The sequence below is a fragment of the Camellia sinensis genome, chromosome 11 (genome assembly GCF_055761805.1).
Source record: "Camellia sinensis isolate YWXY chromosome 11, ASM5576180v1, whole genome shotgun sequence".
NCBI lineage: Eukaryota > Viridiplantae > Streptophyta > Magnoliopsida > Ericales > Theaceae > Camellia > Camellia sinensis.
The window spans coordinates 115,590,332-115,615,711 of record NC_138971.1 but is presented as its reverse complement, the minus strand read 5'-3'; the positions used below and the strand labels follow the sequence as shown (position 1 = coordinate 115,615,711).

General features: G+C 36.1%; 1 protein-coding gene across 1 annotated transcript; it reads right to left on the bottom strand.

The window, feature by feature from the left end:
* Positions 1-2,139: 2,139 nt before the first annotated feature.
* LOC114273156 (hydroxyproline O-arabinosyltransferase 1) lies at positions 2,140-17,033 on the bottom strand. The gene is made up of 8 exons (XM_028214913.2): positions 16,433-17,033; positions 14,969-15,036; positions 14,662-14,863; positions 14,476-14,573; positions 14,327-14,396; positions 4,786-4,857; positions 4,451-4,564; positions 2,140-2,588 (listed from the first exon to the last, which is right to left on the bottom strand). Exons 1-8 carry the CDS (start codon positions 16,838-16,840, stop codon positions 2,529-2,531), a joined length of 1,092 nt encoding a protein of 363 aa, XP_028070714.2. The 5' UTR covers positions 16,841-17,033; the 3' UTR covers positions 2,140-2,528.
* Between the last annotated feature and the right edge of the window lie 8,347 nt (positions 17,034-25,380).

The window sequence follows — 25,380 nt, the reverse complement described above, 5'->3', positions numbered from 1 at the left end:
AGTCAAAGACAGTGTTTAATGATTGGGTGAATGCCAAATTGGCTTAAGATTGAGTCGATTGCCTTTTAATCACCTCTAATGCTTAGTCCAACTCTAACACTATAAGTCAATCCTAATCCATTCTTACGAAAGATTTATGACATAAGACAAATTATAACTTTGATGCATGAGTAGACAAATTTTTAAGTTTTACAAAAAAAAAAGTTTATTGGCAAATGTGATTTACTACTATAACATAATAAATTAAAATTATGAAAGCCACAAGACGAAATATACTTATATATTTTATCATAAATATTATTTTTTAGTTTTACTAATTAAATTATGACATGTATTATTAAGAACTTAGAACATACAATTAATGACACAAGAATAACAAAAAAAAAAAAATTCCTCTTATGTGTAACTCTAATAAAAACGAATAAAATTTAATTGATTCTAAATCATGTTTACTACATATTTTAAATAAATTTTATATTACTATTTAATTTAATTTTTAATTATTTATTTATACTCATATTATCCCGTTTATAACACGGATATTATGCTAATTTATATTTATATAAATTATACAATGGTGAGTTGCTAAGGATGAGAAATGGGAGTTCCAAATTTCATAATTAAAAAATAAAACAATCTATTGCTTTATAAATTTTAAAATTAAAAGATAATAAAATTTGAAATTTAAAACTTAAATTTTAATTAAAACAATCACTATCCATAGGACATTAATGATTTATCAAATCCCTTCTCCAAAAAAAAATAAAAAATAAATAAAAAATAAATAAATTTACAGCTAAATAAAGAAATCTTGAGCCACGAAATATTGGTATAAAAGTCAACCCCAACTCAGCTCCTATGATACATTTAATATTCAACTCAGTTATAACACTCTGAAGTTAGCCCATACCCTTAACAGCTTGATAAATTATAATATACTTTAAAATACATAGGCTAAATAATTTATGAGTTTAATATAAATCAAGACAATTCCTCAAAAATAGACTTGGGCCAAGAAATATTAGCATAAAAATCAATCCAAACTCGCTTTCACGCAATATTTAACATTTAATCAATTACTAACAATCCCAAGTTAACCCATTGTCACGTCTTGCCAAATATTCCTACGGAAATGTTAGAAAATTTGAGACTAATGAAAGAATCTATAATTCTCTAGAACAATCAAGAAACTTATAGAACATTGTATATAATTCTAAAAAAATATATAAATAAATCTAAAAGTGTGTATACTATTCTTGTATATTCTAAAGTAGGACATTTGAGAAGATGTAAGACGGATCTAAAATTCTCTCCATCTTTACATTTTTAGAGTGATGCTTGTAGCCCAAACCATAAGTGAATACAAGCAAAACTTTTTCCAAGAACTTTTCTCCCTGGAAAATATTTCTCTCAAGCAAAACTTTTTCCAAGAACTTTTCTCCCTAGAAAATATTTCTGTCTAGAATTCCTTGTGTGAATCTCTCTTAACTCTCTCTGAGGAAGCTTACTTATGCTGTTTTTGGTTGGCGGATTTGAGAAGAAAATAGAAAATGTTAGTGAAATGAGAAAAAAATATGCCTAAATTTCACATAGTTTCACATACCTTTTTCCTTTCCCTTTTCAAATCCTCTAACCAAACACAACATTCGATGCAAACTAAGTGGGCGGCCAATTGGTTTTATGCAGTTAGCAATTGGGGTATGAGAATGGAAATGCTAACACAATTGTGGGCGTTCTGAGTAGATTCGAAACTGTGTTTTGCACTAATCAAGTATAGAAAATGTTACAGATATGATATTAATGTTAATAGGAGCTTAAATCTCTGGTTTTTATATTGTCTTTTTTGGGACTTTATTATATATATATATATATATATTTTTTTTTTCTTTTTGTTTGAGCATTGTTATTGCAAAGAACCAAAATTAGCTCCAACCAGCTTAGAAGAAAATAAAACACATTCCAATTCCTTAGGGAGTGGATTAGGCGACTTAGCTCCAATTCACTCAAACTAGCTTAGAAGAAAATAAAACACAATCCAATTCCTGTTCATTTACAACAAAATTAAGGGTGATTTTTATTATCAAAAGAAATTTAAAAAACTAAGTTATTTGAAAAAAAAAATTAAAAAGAAAAAAGAAGGAGAAGAAGATATGATGATGTTCTTCACAAATGGAATCTGAAATCCACAATGTTCATAGCATTTACTGTGTCTATCACCTGTCATTACAGAATTGTATCAACGCCTATCTGCACTCTATGCAATATCCAACTTTATAATCTACATTTGAATGAGCATTAGGAGCTAAAAAGACATGAAAAAAACCAAAAAAAATGGGAAGCCCATTCATAGCTAGCAAGTTTCAGCCTTCTAACCTATAAATGGAGGATGTCTAGGCAATCCAAAAGCCAAAATAGTCAAAAATTTCATAGTAAATATTTTCATGAACGGCGCGGGGTGCAGACATACAATTTCACCATCCCTGAACCAAGCGTTGTGTTTACAATAGCTTTTATCCAATGCCCATACTTTAAGATCCCCAGTTAGGAATGTTTGATGTAGCTTCGTTTACCATTTTCACCAGAGTAACCTGGATGGAGCAGAATAATTGTGAGTTACACCATGACTAAATAATGTGATGACAAGATATCAATGTTTCTTAATCTGTTAATTATTGTGCATTTGAATGGGATAGAAATTGAAACTAATAACTTCGTGAGCATCCAAATAATGTGCAGGATAAATTGGATAGTTCAGCGGTATCTTGCCATCCAAAGCTTCATTAGGAATAAGAAAAAAACTAAACAATTTTAAAACATTTACCCAAAGTAATATTAGTGGGCAACATTTATACGTAAGTGACTTACTCAGAATTACCTTTATTCCAAACTAATTGTGGAACTTTAAACAGGTAGGTGACATTGGGGTGTTCACGGGTTGGTTCGGCTTAGGTTTACCCTTAGCCCGTCAACCGAACAGACTCCTTTGGGTCACGAAACCAGTCATCCGTTGTCGACTGAATTGCACTTCGAAATCGACCAAATTAAATAACTCGGTTTGGTGTCGGTTTGGTCGATTTCAAACATCTAGAATGGGTAGAAAAAATTGTGAAAAATGAAACTGACTCGTACATATATATATACAGTTATAGATCTATGAAAGAGAGAGAAGTGAAAGAAAATGGGGAAAAATGGAGAGACAGATGGGGACACACTACTACTGCCATCGCCATAACTAATTGCCGCTCAAACGCCGGCACACCATCGCTCATCGCCATCGCCATCGCTCATCATCGCCGTTATTAACCACCTTGTCCGCCACCATCACCACCAGCGAAAGAAAGATAAGCACAGAGGAGAGAGAGAGAGAGAGAAAAGAGTAAGGAAGAGACTTCATTTTTGTTCTTCTTGGGATTCATGAGAGAGAGAGTAATGCCTATGGAAAATAGGAAACACATCTGCCAAAGCCACGGACTGTGTAGTCCAAGAGAAGTATAACAACATATTAATATTATATTTTTAAAACAAAAATGCTAGAAATCTCAAAATTTCTACTAAATGTCTCACATGGGTGTGGGACCACATGAAACTCATATGATATGGGTCCCATACCATGTGAGATATTTGATAAAAATTTTAATAAAATTGTTGGGCTCTGTAGCATTACTCTATTTAAAAATACCTCTTCATTTTATTGTGTTCAACTTTAGAATTTATGAGAGAGAACGGTTATGGGAAGTGAAAACAGTCATTGTAATCAATCTACTATGTGTAGTTCCAAGACAAATATATAATATTATATATTCAAAAATTATTTGGTCGGGCTGCGTTGACCGGGTGTACATATGGGAGATCTGCTTCGAACCACACATCTGCAAAAATCAACATGAAAAACCCACAGCCAACCATATCATTCTTCAAAACCGTCCGTGAGAGTCCAGGTTGGTTGAGGCAGGTTTTCGGATTTCATGAACAGCCCTAGGTGACAGGCTCATTACATGCTTCTATTTTACTTTCACACATTGAGTTCCTCGGTGCTCGTCCAGACCAAATCAATAATTAAGTTGCAAAATCCTTCTTGAAGTTTATTGCAAACTTATAAAGTGGTATTATATAGGTGCATTCTTGCATCAAGCCACAGGATGCAAAAGATGCCATATCCCCATATCAGATATTTGATGTTATGTTCAAATGAAATTGGTTCTGGTTATAGCTTTTTTTGGTTAAATAATTATGAAATTGAGACCCTAGAACTACTTTTTCTTTTTCTTTCACTTTTTTGGTTAAATAAGTGTCAACAAATGTTTTCAGTTGCAACCTGAAGACCTTTTTTTTTTGGGTGCCAAATATGCACATAGGAAGTACCTTCATAAGTATCAAAATTTAGAGAGAGATAGAGAGGAAAAACACTTGCAATTGAAGGTTAGCATTTCAATTATGAACCAAAACATACCACACTTTCTGCAACACCAGGTGGAGGCAATGGAAGATTTTTTGGAGGCCAGACAGTATCATAGGATCTTTTGTCAAATCTCCATTCTCCAATCTTTCCATAGGTCAACTTACCCTGAACATCATAAAATGAAATGTTGACATTAATAAGTGAAATAATATATTGAGGAACATGTTCCTCTCACACCCTGGGCCCCTTTCCCTCAATCCCCATAATTCCCTTCTTTCCCTTTGCTGGTATACTGGAAACAGATTCAATTGCTATATTTTTCATCAAAACACTTTTTTTTTAATTTTGAATCTTCGTCATAACAAGGACTTAGAGAGAATGAATACCTTCATGTCATAATCACATCCATAAGTGTAATGAATGATGAACTTGTTGCCAATTTCTGTATCCCAGGGAGGCTGGAATGCATCACAAACAGCCAACTATGAGTAAAATAGTAGAAGAGCAAACGCACACATGTGAAAACTGTGAGAATATGTGTTCTCCTAGGATTAGGAATAAGTGTCCTATATCTATTAGACTTCTATATATCTCAGTGATGTATCCATGTAGGGTTAGGAATTAGTGGTACTCTATATAAATGATGTATATATTCTTTATTCAATCAATTCAATCTAATATACAGTTGTGTTTAGAAAACTTATATGGTATTAGAGCTAGGTTTCAAACCCTAGCAGCCATCGTGAAATCCTTTCTGGTTCTGATTTCTAGTTCGACTCTGTTTTCTAGACTTGATCGAACTCCCTAGTTATCATCAAGTCAAGCCTATGCTTTGTTAGGCTCGCGAGACCCATTTGGTTCATCGAAGGTCATCTGATTCGAGAACCGGGTTCTCCTCTCTCTGGTTCTTTGGGTTCTTGATTTGTCTGTTTCATCGCGACACATCTGGGATCTGGGTGCAGGTTGTGAACCATCTTCGTAACCCGTCTAAGTCGCACAAACCCTCGTCGCAGTTCATCTGAGTCGAGAGGACTCTGGTCGTTTGTCTCTGCCTCTTTCGTGCCTCACGCGAAGGTCTGCTCTCGCCGACGATAGCTGATCTTCTCTTCTCCGACGATAGCTAGTCGTCTTGGGTGACCCATCTGGTCGACCCATCGGTTCGAAGTGGTCACTATGCTTCGATAGCTGATCTTCTCTCTCTGGTTTTTCTTCAGTCTATTCATGAATTTGATCTCTGGTTATACTTTGGTTATATTTTGGGTTTATTACATTTAAACCCCTGTTTTGCTCTATTTTAAACCCCTCAGTTTTCTATTTATTATTATGATGTCTTTGGCTTCGAATGAGTGTGCCTTCTGCCATCAGATGGGACATTGGAAGTATCAGTGTTCTAAGAAGAGACGTATGCATGCTCCATCTTCTCAGCAGTCTCCGACACAGTTCCGAGCTCCACCTCTAAGTTCTTCTCAGTCTCCGATTGCATACACTGTCTCTGCTCCGGCTCCTGATCCTAACTTGGCTTCCTTGAGTGCTCAAATTAGCCAGCTTCAGCATATACTGTCTACCTCCCAGCTATCCCCGTCTGCTTCAGTTGTTTCCTCTCTTCATTCAGGTTTGCTTGGGTCTTCTTCAGGTATTTCTTCGTCTATCTGGCTTCTTGACTCTGGTGCCTCTCATCATATGACTCCTCATCTCTCTTTACTTCAAAATTGTATTCCTCCTCCCTTTCCTATTACTGTTAATGGTGCTAATGGGTCTGGTATGTCAGTTATATCTGTTGGGTCTGTCCTACTGTCTGCTATGTCTGCAGTCTCTATTCCGCCTGTCTTATATGTTTCTCAGTTGTCTGTCAGTTTATTATCTATTAGTCAACTTAATGCCTCTGGTTTTGATGTTATCTTTTCTTCTTCTATCTGTTCTATGCAGGATCGGATGTCCAAGCAGCAGATTGGGACTGGCCGTAGAGTTGGAGACCTTTATGTAGTAGAGAACTTGCATCTGCCTATGACTACCTCTCCAACTGCCTTTTCTTCTTTTCAGTTAGATTCTCTGTCCAGTCCTTTCTATTTGTGGCATACCAGATTAGGGCATTTGTCTGCTGACCGCTTACGGTCTTTAGCTCAGTCAGGTATATTGGGTAAAGTTTCTCCTAGTCAACTTACCGAGTGTCGGGGGTGTAAACTTGCCAAAATGACAGCCTTACCTTTCCGTAACAGTACTTCTATATCTGTACACTGTTTTCTTTAGTTCATACTGATATTTTGGGTCCTTCTCCTGTTCTCACCAAGGGGGGTTCTGCATACTATGTGTCATTTGTTGATGATTGCACTCGTTACACTTGGGTTTATCTTATGACTCATAAGTCCGATTTCTATCAGATATACCGTACCTTTCAGTCTATGATTACTACTTAGTTTGGGTCTACTATTAAAGTGTTACAGTTTGATTTAGGTGGGGAATATTTTAAAAATGAGTTTTGTGAGTGTTTGGCCAATTTGGGTACCATTCATCAAACTTCCTGTATAGATACACCTGTCCAAAATGGTCGAGCCGAGCGTAAACACCGTCATCTCCTTGAGACAGCTAGGTCTCTTCTTCTCTCTGCCTCAGTTCCGGCTCCATTCTGGGGGGAGGCAGTTCTTACTGCTGCTTTTCTTCTCAACCGCATGCCTACTCCCCTTCTTTCTGGTCGGTCTCCTTATGAGACTTTGTTCTCCCACATTCCTAACTACTCCCTTCTTCGTGTGTTTGGGTCTGCCTGTTTTGTCCTTCTTCCCCGCAAAGATAGGACCAAACTTAGTGCTCGGTCTGTCCTTTGCGTCTTTTTGGGTTACAGTCTTACTTAAAAAGGCTACCGCTGTTACGATCCTGTCTCTCGTCGCCTTTATGTCTCCCGTCATGTTGCCTTTCTCAAACATCTGTCTTACTTTCAGCTTCCCCCTCTCACTGCTCCAGTTTCCAAAGAGGATTTGGTTCACATTAACCCCTTTCCTTTTGAGGTCCCGTCTGATGAGTACATCTCCAATGTTCCTGTTGAGTCCATTCGTATTTCTCCGTCTATGTCACCTATGGCTTCTTCTCCCCCTCCGTTGTTGGTCTATTCTCGTCGTCAGGCTCCCCCACCACCAGTTGTCTCTACTCCTGTTGCTGCTCATTCTGCTTCTGATGACTCTGATCCTGCTACACACCGATATCCTACTCGTGAGCGTCATCCTTCAAACAGGTTAGGTTGGTCTAATACATATTTTTCTGCTTTCTATCGTACTTTTTTGTCTGTTATTCATTCTTTTTCAGAACCACAATCTTACACGGAGGCCTGTCAGGATCCTAATTGGGTTCAAGTTATGGAGGATGAGTTGTTTGCCTTACAGAAGACTAACACTTAGGAGTTAGTTCCTTTGCCTGCTGGCAAGAACCTCGTTGGTTGCAAATGGGTCTATAAAGTCAAGACTCATTCTGATGGTTCTGTCGAGCGCTACAAAGCTCGTTTGGTTGCCAAGGGTTTCTCACAGGAGTATGGTATTGATTATGAGGAGACCTTTGCACCTGTTGCCAAGATGACTACTGTCCGTACCTTGATTTCTGTTGCTGCTGTTCGACATTGGCCTCTCTATCAGATGGACGTTAAGAATGCTTTTCTTAACGGTTATCTCACTGAGGAGGTCTACATGCGTCCTCCCCATGGTCTTCCCCATTCCTCTGGCCAAGTTTGTCGTCTTCAGTGTGCTCTGTATGGTCTGAAGTAGTCTCCTCATGCTTGGTATGATAGCTTTCAGACTGCTGTTACCGAGCTTAAGTTTCATTCTTCTGCTTCCGACTCTGCTTTATTTCTGAAACATACATCGGTTGGTTTTGTTGCTCTCTTACTCTATGTGGATGATATGATCATCACTGGCTCTGACTCTTCTGCTATCTTTGAGGTCAAGCAGCATGTCTTCCGCACCTTTGAAATGAAATCTAGGTCGGTTACGGTATTTTCTTGGTATTGAGGTTGCTTCTTCTCCAAAGTGCTATTTTCTGTCTCAAGCTAAGTATGCTAATGAAGTCATTCACCGTACTGGTCTTACCGATACTTAGGTTTCTGATACACCTATTGAGCTTAATGTGAAGCTTAATTCTACTGATGGTGTCCCTCTGGATGCTCCTACTTTATATCGCGAGCTTGTGGGCTGTTTAGTTTATCTGACTGTCACTCGCCCTGATCTTGCTTATGCTGTTCATGTGGTTAGTCAGTTCGTTTCTGCTCCTCGTTCTACCCATTGGGTTGCTTTGGTTCGCATTCTTCGCTATCTCAGGGGTACCATATTTCAAGGCTTACTATTGTCCTCTACTTCTTCTTTGGACTTGGTGGCCTATGCTAACTCTGATTGGGCAGGTGATGTTACTGATCGCAAGTCTACGTCTGATTTCTGTGTGTTTCTTGGTGATTCCTTAATCTCTTGGAAAAGTAAGAAACAATCAGTCGTTGCTCGCTCTACTGCCGAAGCTGAGTATCGTGCTATGGCTCATGCCACTGCTGAGATTGTTTGGCTTCGTTGTCTTTTGTTTGATTTGGGTGTCTCTCAGTTTTCTCCGACCTCTCTCTATTGTGACAACCGCAGTGCTGTTCAGATTGCCCACAATACTGTCTTCCATGAGCGGACAAAACACATTGAGATTGATTGTCACTTTGTTCGCCAACATCTGCAGTCTGCCTCTATCTCGCTTCCTTTCATCCCTTCAACTTTGCAACTTGCGGACTTCTTCACCAAGACTCACACTACTGCTCGGTTTCAATTTCTTCTTAGCAAACTCTCCGTGTTTTCTGCTAAAACACCTTGAGTTTGAGCGGGGGTGTGAGAATATGTGTTCTCCTAGGATTAGGAACAAGTGTCCTATATCTATTAGACTTCTATATATCTCAGTGATGTATCCATGTAGGGTTAGGAATTAGTGGTACTCTATATAAATGATGTATGTATTCTTTGTTCAATCAATTCAATCTAATATACAGTTGTGTTTAGAAAACTTACAAAAACTTCACCTCAATCAAAAGCTATCACCATGATCAATGTATGTATATTTTTTGATAAGTTCGGTCTATTACAAATACACTATTGAGAGAAAAGAAAACGGATTGTGTTACTCTTCAATGATATCTTTTTACAATGCATAGTGCTTTTAAATATATAAGAAAACCCTAGAACCACTCTAGAATAAAATTATCCCAAAGGGAAACAAAAGCGTTTGTCAAATAAGAAGCACAAGCGAGCAAACGTACGAGTCTTGGTGAATAAATCTGCAATCTATGAAGAGGATGAAACAAAAGGCAAAGCAATAGTGTCGAGCTGAAGATGCTGACGAACAAAATGACAATCAATCTCGATTTTCTTCCAGCGCTTGTGAAACATGGAATTGTATGCAATTTGGATGGCACTCTAAGCGGCTAGAAATGGAATGGGTAGCTATTGAGGAAGGGGGTTATGGATGGGAGACAGCCGAGCTCACATGTTTTCTAGTCTGCCATTTCTTTTGCAAATTATGATGCGGGGACTAAAGCTTTCGATGAGTTATGCCACGTATATGGGATTAAATGGGGGGATTAATACCCACCGCATAGGTGGGATTAGGGAATTAGGTCTGTCTAGATTATTTTCCTTGTTCTTCCAATGGTAAAAAATAATTATGTCTTCTTATCCGATCATTTATCCCATCCTAACTATAGCGATCCCGGGTTTACCCTTGTTGTACAGTGATCCGGACATGCGTCCGTGGATGTTGGTAGTTGATTATTATCGTGTTTACATTCCTTTTTCTTCATATTTGAGTTATAGGATGTGTTAGGCAGGTTTGTTACAGGTTGACTGTGTTCGGGAGCCTAGTGTTGCTGCCCAGAATTTTGGACCTTCGCTCGAGCGAGGAGATGGTCGCTCGAGCGAGAGTGGGGTTCGAGTATGGTGGGTCGAGCCAGAGTGGCTCGCTCGAGCGAGCGGTTGCACCTGGTTCTGGACCTGAGAGCTGTCTTTCTTGGCTCGAGCGAGCTTCCTTCGCTCAAGCGGTCTGGATTTTTCTTCGCTCGATCGAGAACTTCTTGGCTCGAGCGAGAGTTTTCTGTGTCTGGTCGCTCGAGCGACCAATCCTTCGCTCGAGCGAGCGTGTTTTATATCAGCGGACAGTAGCGTCTAAAACATCACTTTTTCACTTTCTTTTTTATCCAAAACCCTTAATCCGACACCCTCTCTCTCTAAACTTGCACTCTCTCTAAGGTTTGATCTCCCTAGGGTGTGAATCTAGCCTAGGGCCTTTGTTAAATAGATAGAGGGCGTTGAGAGCTTCGATTTAATCTGAAAAAGTTTGGATTTGGAGCAAGTTGATCTTCGAGTCTTCATCTCCTTTGTGGCTTAAACTTCGAGGTAGGGATATCCTACTCCTCTCTATGGGTTTTGTCTTTAAATTTTGGTATTTTGAGATGTTGGGCTTGGTTTGGTAATTTTGTGAAAGTTTGGGGCTTTTGTGTAATTTTACAAAAGTTGGGGTTTTATTCATAATAAACCTAGATGCATGTTTGGCATGGAAAAATGGAAATGATTGTTGAATCATTGATGAAAATGGGACCTAAGGGTTGAAATGGTAATTATGGAAAATGGCCTAATTACATTGTTTAATTAATTGGGATAATTAATGGTGAGAAATGAGGAAATGAAATGTTGATTGAATATCCATTGTGCATTTATTTTCTGTTTAGAAATAACTGCTTTGGGCTATCGGTGGAGGATAGTCGTGATTGTTGTAGACAATGCATGATGATTAGGTAAACTGAAACTAATCAATGGAATGTGTCATGGAACTTGACGGTTGATAAAATACATTAATTGTATGTATTGGGTGATTGTATATAGAACCAATGTGTTTATATACGTTATGTGTAGAGGAGGAGATAGGGGATGTACTCCGCGGTTTAGGGGAAGATAGGGGATGTACCTCTAAACCGGATAGTGATGGGAGAAGATAGGGGATGAACTCCGTAGATACAGCTCATATGCTTGTCTAAAGAAGTGAAGATAGAGCTTATATGCTTATCTTTGTGATGTGTGGATATAGCTTTTATGCTTATCTGTGGATATTGTTGTTATACATATCTGTTGTGGAATGTGGATATAGCTTATTTGCTTATCTGAGAATGTTGATATTGTTGTTATACATATCTGTTGAGCATGTGGGTAGTGCTTATATGCCTATCCGTTGAAAAAGAGAAAATGAAAGGTAACTTAGACTCATAAGTTGTAAGACATAAATATGTGATTTATGTGATTGTATCAGTGTTGGCCATCTATCAATTGCTAATATTTTAGTCATTGTCCATGGTTGGTTTAGTGTATTTCTACTGGGCTGTGGCTCACCCTATATGGGAACATCATTTTCAGGTGCAGGTAGCATGCCACCTCCAAGGACATAGCTGGGAGGCTAGTGGCGGGCATACTTTGTTGCTTAACTTTTGATGTATTACATGTAACTTCAAGCCAAGGGCTTAATGTGTAAACGAGTTAGTACTCTTTTGTTGTAACTAAGTGTTAACTTGGAAAGTTGTAAGCCCGTAGGGCATTTTGTTATGATGTTAACATGTAATACATATGTAATGGAACTCTAAGGAATAAAGGAATGTGGTTAGTTTATATGTAAATGCATGTCTTATCTGATGGGTTTATTGTTATTATTTTGAGGGCGTTACACTAACCACCGTATCTATGTTACCAGAAAAAGCTAATACCCTAGCGAATTACGTATTGGTACACACATTCCAAAACATGGTTCACTTCCGTTCCAAAACGGTAAATTTACTGATCCGAAGCAATCTCCAAATTTTTTTCCAATATATTTCCTTAAATGTTAACTTAGGCTAAATATATATATATATATATATGAACTAAAATCTACGGTGAGTTAAGTTTTGACAAGACAAAAAATAAAAAATGAGTCATAATTTTCATAGAAATGATTTGCTACATGCAAGAACAAGAAAAAAAATTTATTAGATACTTAATTGTTAAAAGAAAATTACTCTAGAAGTACCTTAACTTCTTAAGTGTAATATATATAAGTCTACTCCTATTGTACCACATTTTAGAGCATGTGACGTACCCCGTTCCCGTTCCCGTTCCCGTTCCCGTTCCCGTTCCATGTACAGGAACGATCCACGTTTTATGTAACATAGCACCGTATATCCAATTCTTCATCCCACGATATACTACCCTATCCCCATAAATCCTACCATTTATTCAATCCTTTATGACACACATCCCCATAGTATAATTTACCTTCCATAATCCTATTAATAATCTTGTTCATATCCAATCCTGTAAAACATAATGTGTATCAAACGAGCCCTTAGGGGACACATGAGACACATTACAATTTTAAACAAAATAACTCAGGATACAATGCTAAAAAGAAAACAATGCATGTTTATACCTACTAATCTCTCCTCTTTGACAGTTTGACCATTTGATGGCAAAATGATAATTTTATTAATTTTCTAAGGTTGTTGAATCAGGTGCGAAAAACCCATATTCGATCTGACACGACCCAAAGAGTACAACTCACAGCTTTGCCGTGCTCGTGTTAGATTTTGGGAAAATTCCATCATTTAGACCTCCAAATTAAAAAAATTTACTATTTTTGGGAAAGATTTGAATGCTTAGTTTCTGGGTCTAGCTTGGGTTAGGCTAGGTTGTGTTGCTTGATGAAAGAAGTTGATCTAGGTGGCTCAGCTGGACTCCTTGTGCCAGTTTATCTCTTCCTTATTCGAATGAAGGTGAATGGCAAAGTTTAGTTCAACAAAGGAGTAGGTTGTCCTATCTAATTAAGCTAGTAAATTAAAATAATTTTTTTTTTTTACTAGGGTTGCGGGAAGTCTCTCTCATGTTGTGCTATTACCCCTAATGCGGTAGTGGACTTGCTTTGCCCTTCAATAAAAATGAACAGCGTCAGTTTATGGTTGGCATAAGAAAATGTTGGAGGTGATGAATTGTTCTACACGCTCATTCACTTCTAACTTCTAAGGGCTCATTGTATTCTTCAAGTTGTCAACGTCGGTTGTTTGAAAGGGATTTACAAACTGGATGATTTCAAATCCAACAAGGCTAAACTCCTGTGCAACAAGTAACCGTCTTACTAGATTGAGAGGAACTCTTCAAATCCATTTTGAATCACTGTTTTTTTTTTTTTTGGTTTGAAATTTCCTTGTTGTTCTAGATTCTATATATGAGCTTAACTCAAATATGCTATTTTGAGTCGTTTTTGACTCAATGTAATTTTGGCTTAATTTGGGGCTTGGTCACGAAGCAACATTTACGATAAATTGGGTTGTAAGCCTTTTGAGGTTGGTCTTCTTTTTTTTTCTTTTTTTTTTTGGATAAATAAATTCTATTGAGGTTGGTCTGTCATTGATTGAGTAATAAAATTCATAGAAAGTTTTCTACTTTCTATATTGTTCTTGTTTTCCTTGTGTTTTTTCGTTCATTTCATATGCTTCCATGCATCAATATCCAAAGAAGAGGTAAGAGCTTTGGAGTTCCATAAACATGTATTAAGGCTAGAGGTTCTTCCATCTCTCCCCGAACCTTGTGTTCTGAGTTCTTAATAAACCCCTCTTTAATATTCTCTTGTAAAACCTCACCTATATTTATACTAGATTTTGCCAAAGCACAAAAAAATTGCTTAGCTCTAACAGTTTGTACCTCAGTTTGTACCTTTAAAAAGAAAAAACCCAACATTGCATTGGCAATAGACTCAACCTAATCCAACTTGTTGTGACCCTTTGGAATTGTGTCAAAGAAGTGGAAGGCTAAAACTTAATGCTGAACTTAACAAGTCTTAAGACCCATAAAAAATGAATTTGTGTACATATATATATATATATATATATATAACATATACATATTATCAAACCTGAATCATGAAGTCCTTGTACAAGATGTTACCCACTCCGTGTAGAGCAGATGCAACAGCATAAGCATACCTGCATATTTGTGATAAAACATGAGGATGGATGAAACTAGCCATCGGAATAGAAGAACATCAGGCTTACAAAACCTTACATTTCAAGGACCCAACCAAACTTTTTATCCGCTTCAGGATCCTTTTTCATTGCCAAGGAAACATTCATCCAAGTGGGAGCTATCTTTTTAAGAGATTCCTAGCACCATTCCATAAGCAATGAGTTATAGACAAAAATCAAAAGGAAGTTAACACTAACTACGAAGCCTCAAAGAAGATATATGTACCTTTCCAATGATGACAGGAGAATTTCCTATTGGATCAATATTGGTTATTGGTCCCTTGTCCTCAGGAAAGAACTTTCTGAGAATAGACTCAAACTTTTTAGGTTCAATATAAAAGAAAGGGAATGCAGCTCCAAGGCCATCTGTGGATAGGTTTGGTATGGGCTTAACTATAATATGATCTGGCTCTGCCATCAATATGTAGCTGCAAAAAATTATGAACTACATTTACTAGACGTACTCATTTAAGTGCAAAAATTGATTAAGAAATCATGTTGAGCCAAAATGAGAAAGTTGAATTTTTCTGTACTCTTCTTTGATGTCTGCCTGCTGAAGCCATTGTACAAATGCCCAAGGTCTATTAAGAACAATATAACCCTGTAATTGTAAAGTGAAAGGATAGTCATAATGTAATAAATCAACAGAATAAAATATATAGTTGTAATCAAACAAACTGGAAGCAATGCATTCTTTTAATTCATGATCGTCATTTCCCCCCAGCAAGTAAGGTAAAATTACAATTTGACCTTTCTCTGTTGCACTCAAAATTATAGGCTTGTATACTTCTTGAGATAAAAATATTGGAGAACCACCTTCGAGTTCTTAGTTACTAATTGTGTGAGTGAAAAGCGTATCAATTTAAAAGCCAATTTTGTAATTCACAGCCAACGGTTATTGTCCTGCTTTCTTTGGGCATGAAACAAGATTGACTTCGAAAGACTTGAGATTGCAAGGACTAGCGCATTCTTTATATTTCATATTGACAACAAATGCTTCTTAAAACCAGACATAGGTACTAATTGGGTTGGACATGGGTGCTCATTTAAACATGTTTAAATGGATACCAACCTTTCCCACCACTAACTCAACCACACCACCACAACTGCACCGCCACAACACCTCCACCACTGCTGCCACTCACCAATTTGCCCAACTCGTATCCAATTCAATCCAAACCACTTGAATCCATTTATTAAATGAGGGATTTATGTTGGGTTTTTTAAATGCACAATCTGTTTTGACTTGCCCATACTCGCCGGTTTGCCACCTCTACTTTTTTGTACTGTCTTGACCTTGCATATCCTTCATAAATACACGGACTACATTATTTCTCTAATGACTTCAACCAGCTCCTTGCTTAGTCTTTTTACAAATAATTGTTTCTTCTTTGCCTTGATTGAAGCATGAAAATGTGTCTTTACTATCAATGAGAAAGGCTTCATACATTCAGTCATTTTTAACATATAGAAGATCTTATTATAAGTCAAGAGTCCAATGATATCCTAATTAAAACTTCAAAAAGTCTCCTTGCACATAAATATAACACAGAAAGTTTCACAGATCTAACTACTTATTACAGTAAAAAGTATGTGGAATAAAGGTAATAAAAATCCCAACCCCCCACCCAATAGCAAACACATAACTGATTCAAATTGAAACCGAATCCTTCTAAGCACCACCAATGGGAAGTTTGTAGCATCTTTTCCACTTCTAGTCATCAAATTTCACAAGAAATTAAGGAAAACACACACACACACACACACACACACACACACACACACACACAAAGAAAAAGAAAAAGGAAAAAGAAACAAAGAAACCCAGAAAGAAAAGAATGAAAAATCAGTTGAATTTGTGTATTTCCCAAATTTGAAGATAATTTTGGTTGGATAGAATAACAATCACTAAAGCATAAATTCAGCTGATTTATTTTTAGGGATTAATAGAATCAAATTGAATTGAAGAAATTGGAAGAAAGATAACCCATGAATACCTGATCAGTTCCAGGTGGGAGAAGCTGAGCAACAAAAGTTGGGATCTCATCCATGAACCTGTCAGGCTTCCCAGAATGCAAAATCCTTGTGAACCCACCCATCTCGGAATTGGGTTCATCCTTGAATTTCTTGAACCAGTAGTACATGATTCTACACTGCCATGTATTGTACACTGAATCAGAGGATGTTACCGCTGTGTGGAACAGCCTCTTCTTCTTGGCTTGTCTCGATCTATCCACAGGCATTTTGATTATTGGGTCGATTGATATGAACTCATTTGATGATGGGTTTGATGAAACAGGGAATTGTTGTTGAAGAGGGGCGTTTACTGAGATAAGCACATTGTATGTGATCAGAGCTACTGAGAAGGTTATGATCAGAGTTAAGAACAAATTCCCACAACCCATCTCTCTCTCTCTCTCGAATCGGAGAGAGGAACAAGATGGCTGACTTCTTGGTGAGCTGCGGTTGAAGAAAAGTGGTGGCCGGGCCAGTTGAGCTATAGGCCAGTTTGTTTTCAGGAGGGGAATGGAGGTGAGTTGAGGGGATTAATACTGTGTTTGGAAATACGAGAGAAAAGAAAAGAAATAATTATTTAAATAATAAGAGAAAAGAAATGAAATCAAATGATTGTTATTTTTTTTATTTTTGTTTGGATAAGGAAGAAATAAAAGAAAAGAAATGATTATGATTATGATTATGATTTTTCTCATTCTTATTTGATTAAATTTCATTAAGAGAAAAGAAAAGAAATTATTTTATGTTATATTATCAAAATAATCTTTTTATATTTTCAATCATTTCATTTCTTTTATTTTTATAGGGACAAAATTGATATTATGAAAATAGTGGTTTTTTTTTCTCCTAATCTCTTTATTTTTTGAAAGATTGAAAGTGAGACTTATAAGAGAAATGAGTTTCTCTCCATTTCTCTCAATTTCTTTTTATTTCTCTCCACTTAGGTTATCCAAACAAGTAAGAGAAATGCATATCTCTCCGTTTCTTTTCTTTTCTCTCCAAATCACTCAATCCAAATATAGTGAGTAAAATTGTGTTTGTTTTGATGATAGTTGTTACTGTACGAATTGTTAAATTATTTTTATATAAAATAATAAAATAAATAAAAAAATATAAAAAATTAAATATTAATATTTATAAAAATATTCCCAATATAAAAATAAAATAAAAAAATTTATAATCCCCTAATTATTTTTCTAATACCATCTTTTCAACTTCCATCTCAATCCCTTTCCCAACCTCCATTTATATCACCTCTACCATCCTAATCACCTCCCTAACTCTATAAATAAACACAACACTAAATAACACATCCAGCATTCTAATTTCCTCCCATCTACTTAACCCCAAAACAAACGGCCCAATATAGCCTCCGCTTGGGTATGGGTTGAGGTTTTGACTTTTTAGGTTTTGATTATTAATTTGGGGTTAAAAAAGTGTTAATTGGAATAGATTTTTTATTCTATTAGATTAAAAATTTTATTTTGTCTTTTTATAATTAAAATAATACCAACCCAACCTAAATCTTCATGCCAAACGTAGCTATATAGTGAGTGTTTGAAAAGTGACTATTTTAGAGACCTTTTTTGACTTTTTTGCTATTTTAATAGATTATTTTAGTTTTTGTGGTTGAGAAGATAGGATGAATTTTTTATTTAAGTTGTTGTATTAAAAAATATGTTTGAAATGATATTTGAGATTAAAATAACAAATTTATCCCTAACTTTATTTTTTCCAAAATTGGCCTATAGGGGCAAAAGTGTTATTTCGGCCTGTAGGACTAGGCTGGCCCTACCCACTGTCGGCGGTAGGCTGCATTGTTTTTTTTTTTATTTTAAATATAAATTATTAGTTTAGTAGGTTATTTGGTTTTTTTATATATTTGAGGCTATTTTAGCCTCAACTTTGGGTTGCCAAACACACCCATAGTCTTCGTTTGGGTTATAAGTTGACTTTTTGACTTTTTAATTACAGTCGTGATTCATACACCCAGTGGGGGTCGACCCCCAGTGAGGTGGCGACCCCCTATTCGCTAAAAACACAAAAAAAAAATATATTTTTTTTTGGGCCAATCCCGGAGTGACACCTCACTAGGGGTCGACCCCCAGTGGGGGTAGGAAGCATTTTTGTTTTAATTATTTTAACTTGGAACTAAAAATTTTGTTTGGAATAGACATTTTGATTTGTTAAATTTTTATGAGAGAAAAAATAAAATAATTATGATTTTAATGTGACATTTAATCTAATGAGATTAAAAATTTTATTTCATCTTTTTATGATTAAAATAATCCCAATTCAACTTAAACCTTAGGACTTTTCTCATGTGTGCCTTGCATATGGTATGCAAGGCACTTACACCCTTCCATTTTGCATTTACACATTTATATGTATTGGGTTATATCAAAATATTTGGAAACTTACACATTGGTGACCTGCTAAGCAGGTCACTTTCCAGGTAAATTAATAAAATAATATATTATATGACTAAAGGTGTAAATGGTCGCAAGAAAAGTATAAGTTTTCAAGAAAGGCGTAAGGAATTTCAGAAAAAGCGTAACTGATTACTGAAAAGTATAAATCATTTACACCTTTTATGAACACTTACTCCTTTTGTGTAAGAATTTTTGGCATAAGATTTATACCTTTTGCTTCGAACATACACCTTTTGTGGAAGCCCAACTTAAAGCTTTTCGGAAGTCACTTATACCTTTTGTGAAAAAATAAATTCATCAAATTTACACCTTTTGCTTCAGCTTATACCTTTTCGTGGAACTGCTTATATTTTTTTTGAAAAGTTACTCCTTTTGTGAAATAATTTTTCTCATAAGATTTATACTTTCTTTTTCTTCAAACTTACTCCTGTTGTGAAAGAGTATATAACCACAAAAGTATAAATGTTATGCCAAAAATTCTTACACAAAAGGAGTAACTTTTAAAAAAATATATAAGCACTTCCACGAAAAGGTATAAGGTTAAGAAAAAGGTGTAAATTTGATGAATTTTTTTTTCCACAAAAGGTATAAGTGACTTCCGAAATAGGTTTAAATTGGCCTTTCACAAAAGGTGTAAGTTCGAAGAAAAAGTATAAATCTCATGCCAACAATTCTTACACAAAAGCAGTAACTTTTCAAAAATGGTGTAAATATTTTCACGAAAAGTATGACGGAGTAACATTTCAAAGCGTTGATAACCAGAAAAGGAGAAACAAAGGGTTCATTTCAAAATGTTCGTAAACACAGAAGGAGTAACATATGTTCATCTGAAAGTAGTAAACACAGAAGGAGTAACATTTCGAAGTGTTCATAAACCCAATTGAGACAACCACTGAACAAATCAAAGGGTCGTGACCCCCGCTGACCACCCAAGCGTCGGTGGGCTCCGGTGCTCACAGCCTTCTGAGATCGGCACCTCCACTGGCACCGCCGCCGCAAATCAAAGGTTTTTTGAAAGATTGGCTATCGATCTTGGTCTCTCTGTGTCGATGTCGGTCTCTCTCTGTCGATCCCTGTTTATCTCGGTCTGTCTCCAGCGATCTTGGTATGTCGGTGTCCATGTGGGTCTCTTCTCTGTCGATCTCTGTCGATTTCGGTCCCTCTGTCGATCAGTGTCCATCTAGGTCTCTATGTCTGTTGATCTCAGTCTATCTCTCTCTCTCTCTCTCTCTCTATCTCTCTGTCCGTTGCTCTATACTAAAAACGGTCTCTATGTCTGTCGATCTCAGTCTGTCGATCAGTTATACCTTTTGTGGAAAAATAAATTCATCAAATTTACACCTTTTCCCTAAGCTTATACCTTTTTGTGGAAGTGCTTATATTTTTTTGAAAAGTTACTCCTTTTGTGTAAGAATTTTTGGCATAAGATTATACCTTTTCTTCGAACTTACACCGTTTGTGAAAGGCCAACTTAAAGCTTTTTCGCAAGTCACTTATACCTTTTGTGAAAAGATAAATTCATCAAACTTACACCTTTTGCTTAAGCTTATACCTTTTCGTGGAAGTGGTTATATTTTTTTTGAAAAGTTACTCCTTTTGTGTAAGAATTTTTGGCATAAGATTTATACATTTTCTTCGAACTTACACCGTTTGTGGAAGGCCAACGTAAACCTTTTTCGGAAGTGACTTATACCTTTTGTGAAAAGATAAATTCATCAAATTTACACCTTTTGCTTGAGCTTATACCTTTCGTGGAAGTGCTTATATTTTTTTCGAAAAGTTACTCCTTTTGTGTAAGAATTTTTGGCATAAGATTTATACCTTTTCTTCGAACTTACATCTTTTGTGGATACCCAACTAAAAGCTTTTTTGCAAGTCAGTTATACCTTTTGTGAAAAAATAAATTCATCAAATTTACACCTTTTGCTTCGGCTTATACCTTTTCGTGAAACTGCTTATATTTTTCTTGAAAAGTTACTCCTTTTGTGAAATAATTTTTCTCATAAGATTTATACTTTTTCTTCAAACTTACACCTTCAGTGAAAGAGTATATAAGCACAAAAGTATAAATGTTATGCCAAAAATTCTTACACAAAAGGAGTAACTTTTCAAAAATGGTGTAAGTATTTTCAGTAAAAAGTGTAAGCTTAATCAAAAGGTGCAAAATTAATGTTTTTTTTTTCCACAAAAGGTATAAGTGACTTCTGAAATAGGTTTAAGTTGGGCTTTCACAAAAGGTGTCAGTTCGAAGAAAAAGTCCAAAGTACAAATCTTATGCCAACAATTCTTACACAAAAGGAGTAACTTTTCCAAAATGGTGTAAATATTTTAATGAAGGAGTAACATTTCAAAGCGTTGATAACCAGAAAAGGAGTAAGAAAGGGTTCATTTCAAAATGTTCGTAAACACAGGAGTAACATATGTTCATCTCAAAGTAGTAAACACAAAAGGAGTAACATTTTGAAGTGTTCATAAACCAATTGAGACAACGACTGAACAAATCAAAGGGTTCGTGACCCCCGCTGACCACCCAAGCGCGGTGGGCTCCGGTGCTCACAGCCTTCTGAGATCGGCAACTCCACTTGCACCGACACCGCAAATCAAAGAATTTTTGAAAGATTGGCTATCGATCTTGGACTCTCTGTGTCGATGTCGGTCTGTCTCTGTCGATCCCTGTTTATCTCGGTCTGTCTCCAGCGATCTTGGTCTGTCGGTGTCCATGTGGGTCTCTTCTCTGTCGATCTCTGTCGATCTCGGTCCCTCTGTCGATCAGTGTCCATCTAGGTCTCTATGTCTGTTGATCTCAGTCTATCTCTCTCTCTCTCTCTCTCTCTCTCTCTCGGTTGCTCTATATTAAAAACGGTTCTCTTTTACATTGACATACTTGGTTGGATTTGGGGTCGGAGTCGCTATTCCAAGCCCTCCCAGACTCGTCTTCTCTGAAACGGAGTTCTACTAGGAGAAAGGCCAAGCCCTCCGAAACGCCCTTCTCTCTCACATTGCCATTATCTGAACAAGACAAATACAGTGTGATTGGATTTTAGGAACTTACAAAAAAAACGGAACTTGGACATTTTGCGAAGTTACTTACATCTCTTTGTGGCATAGATCTATACGTTTTCTCCGAACTTACACCTTTTGTGAAAGTCCAACTTAAAGCTTTTTTGGAAGTCAGTTATACCATTTGTGAAAAAATAAATTCATCAAATTTACACCTTTTGCTTAAGCTTATACCTTTTCGTGGAAGTGCTTATATTTTTTTGGAAAAGTTACTCCTTTTGTGTAACAATTTTTGGCATAAGATTTATACCTTTTCTTCGAACTTACACCGTTTGTGGAAGGCCAACTTAAACCCTTTTCGGAAGTCACTTATACCTTTTGTGAAAAGATAAATTCATCAAATTTACACCTTTTGCTTAAGCTTACATCTTTCGTGGAAGTGCTTATATTTTTTTCGAAAAGTTACTCCTTTTGTGTAAGAATTTTTGGCATAAGATTTATACCTTTTCTTCGAACTTACACCTTTTGTGGAAGCCCAACTTAAAGGTTTTTCGGAAGTCAGTTATACCTTTTGTGGAAAAATAAATTCATCAAATTTACACCTTTTGCCTAAGTTTATACCTTTTCATGGAAGAGCTTATATTTTTTTTGAAAAGTTACTCTTTTTGTGTAAGAATTTTTGGCATAAGATTTATACCTTTTCTTCAAACTTACACCGTTTGTGGAAGGCCAAGTTAAACCTTTTTCGCAAGTCACTTATACCTTTTGTGAAAAGATAAATTCATTAAATTTACACCTTTTGCTTAAGCTTATACCTTTTCGTGGAAGTGCTTATATTTTTTTTGAAAAGTTACTCCTTTTGTGTAAGAATTTTTGGCATAACATTTATACCTTTTCTTCGAACTTACACCGTTTGTGGAAGGCCAACTTAAACCTTTTTCGGAAGTCAATTATACCTTTTGTGAAAAGATAAATTCATCAAATTTACACCTTTTGCTTAAGCTTATACCTTTTCGTGGAAGTGCTTATAATTTTTTTTGAAAAGTTACTCCTTTTGTGTAACAATTTTTGGCATAACTTTTATACATTTTCTTCGAACTTACACCGTTTGTGGAAGGCCAACTTAAAGCTTTGTCGGAAGTCACTTATACCTTTTGTGAAAAGATAAATTCATCAAATTTACACATTTTGACCTTCTCGTGGAAGTGCTTATATTTTTTTTGAAAAGTTACTCCTTTTGTGAAATAATTTTTGTCATAAGATTTATACTTTTTCTTCAAACTTACACCTCTTGTGAAAGAGTATATAACCACAAAAGTATAAACTTTATGCCAAAAATTCTTACACAAAAGGAGTAACTTTTAAAATAAAATATAAGCACTTCCACGAAAAGGTATAAGCTTAAGAAAAAGGTGTAAATTTGATGATTTTTTTTTTCCACAAAAGGTATAAGTGACTTCCGAAATAGGTTTAAGTTGGCCTTTCACAAAAGGTGTAAGTTCGAAGAAAAAGTATAAATCTCATGCCAACAATTCTTACACAAAAGCAGTAACTTTTCAAAAATGGTGTAAACATTTTCACGAAAAGTATGAATGAGTAACATTTCAAAGCGGTGATAACCAGAAAAGGAGTAACAAAGGGTTCATTTCAAAATGTTCGTAAACACAGAAGGAGTAACATATGTTCATCTCAGAGTAGTAAACACAGAAGGAGTAACATTTCGAAGTGTTCATGAGACAACCACTGAACAAATCAAAGGGTCGTGACCACCGCTGACCACCCAAGCGTCGGTGGGCTCCGGTGCTCACAGCCTTCTGAGATCGGCACCTCCACTGGCACCGCTGCCGCAAATCAAAGGTTTTTTGAAAGATTGGCTATCGATCTTGGTCTCTCTGTGTCGATGTCGGTCTCTCTCTGTCGATCCCTGTTTATCTCGGTCTGTCTCCAGCGATCTTGGTCTGTCGGTGTCCATGTGGGTCTCTTCTCTGTCGATCTCTGTCGATCTCGGTCCCTCTGTCGATCAGTGTCTATCTAGGTCTCTATGTCTGTCGATCTCAGTCTATCTCTCTCTCTCTCTCTGTCCGTTGCTCTATATTAAAAACGGTTCTCTTTTACATTGACATACTTGGTTGGATTTGGGGTCGGAGTCACTATTCCAAGCCCTCACAGACTCGTCTTCTCTGAAACGGAGTTCTACTGGGACAAAGGCCAAGCCCTCCGAAACGCCCTTCTCTCTCACATTGCCATTATCTGAACAAGACAAATACAGTGTGATTGGATTTTAGGAACTTACAAAAAAAACGGAACTTGGACGTTTTGCGAAGTTACTTACATCTCTTTGTGGCATAGATCTATACGTTTTCTCCGAACTTACACCTTTTGTGAAAGTCCAACTTAAAGCTTTTTTGGAAGTCAGTTATACCATTTGTGAAAAAATAAATTCATCAAATTTACACCTTTTGCTTAAGCTTATACCTTTTCGTGGAAGTGCTTATATTTTTTTTGCAAAGTTACTTCTTTTGTGTAAGATTTTTTGGCATAACATTTGTACCTTTTCTTCGAACTTACACCTTTTGTGAAAGCCCAACTTAAAGGTTTGTCGGAAGTCAGTTATACCTTTTGTGGAAAGATAAATTCATCAAATTTACACCTTTTGCCTAAGCTTATACCTTTTAGTGGAAGTGGTTATATTTTTTTTGAAAAGTTACTCCCTTTATGTAAGAATTTTTGGCATAACATTTATACCTTTTCTTCGGACTTACACCGTTTATGGAAGGCCAACTTAAAGCTTTTTCGCAAGTCACTTATACCTTTTGTGAAAAGATAAATTCATTAAATTTACAGCTTTTGCTTAAGCTTATACCTTTTCGTGGAAGTGTTTATAATTTTTTTTGAAAAGTTACTCCTTTTGTGTAAGAATTTTTGGCATAAGATTTATACCTTTTTTCGAACTTACACCGTTTGTGGAAGGCCAACTTAAACCTTTTTCGGAAGTCACTTATACCTTTTGTGAAAAGATAAATTCATCAAATTTACACATTTTGCTTAAGCTTATACCTTTTCGTGGAAGTGCATATATTTATTTTAAAAAGTTACTCCTTTTCTGTAAAAATATTTGGCATAACTTTTATAGCTTTTCTTCGAACTTACACCGTTTGTGGATGCCCAACTTAAAACTTTTTCGCAAGTCAGTTATACCTTTTGTGAAAAAATAAATTCATCAAATTTACACCTTTTGCATCGGCTTATACCTTTTCGTGAAACTGCTTATATTTTTTTTTGAAAAGTTACTCCTTTTGTGAAATAATTTTTCTCATAAGATTTATACTTTTTCTTCAAACTTACACCTTCTGTGAAAGAGTATATAAGCCCAAAAGTATAAATGTTATGCCAAAAATTGTTACACAAAAGGAGTAACTTTTTAAAAATTGTGTAAGTATTTTCAGGAAAAAGTGTAAGCATAAGCAAAAGGTGCAAAATTAATGAATTTTTTTTTT

Coding starts and splice junctions, on each gene's coding strand:
- LOC114273156 (XM_028214913.2), bottom strand. CDS start 16,840: ATGGGTTGTGGGAATTTGTTCTTAACTCTGATCATAACCTTCTCAGTA. Junction 15,037..16,432: donor TCCCACCTGGAACTGATCAG/GTATTCATGGGT, acceptor TTACAATTACAG/GGTTATATTGTTCTTAATAG. Junction 14,864..14,968: donor CAGGCAGACATCAAAGAAGA/GTACAGAAAAAT, acceptor AATTTTTTGCAG/CTACATATTGATGGCAGAGC.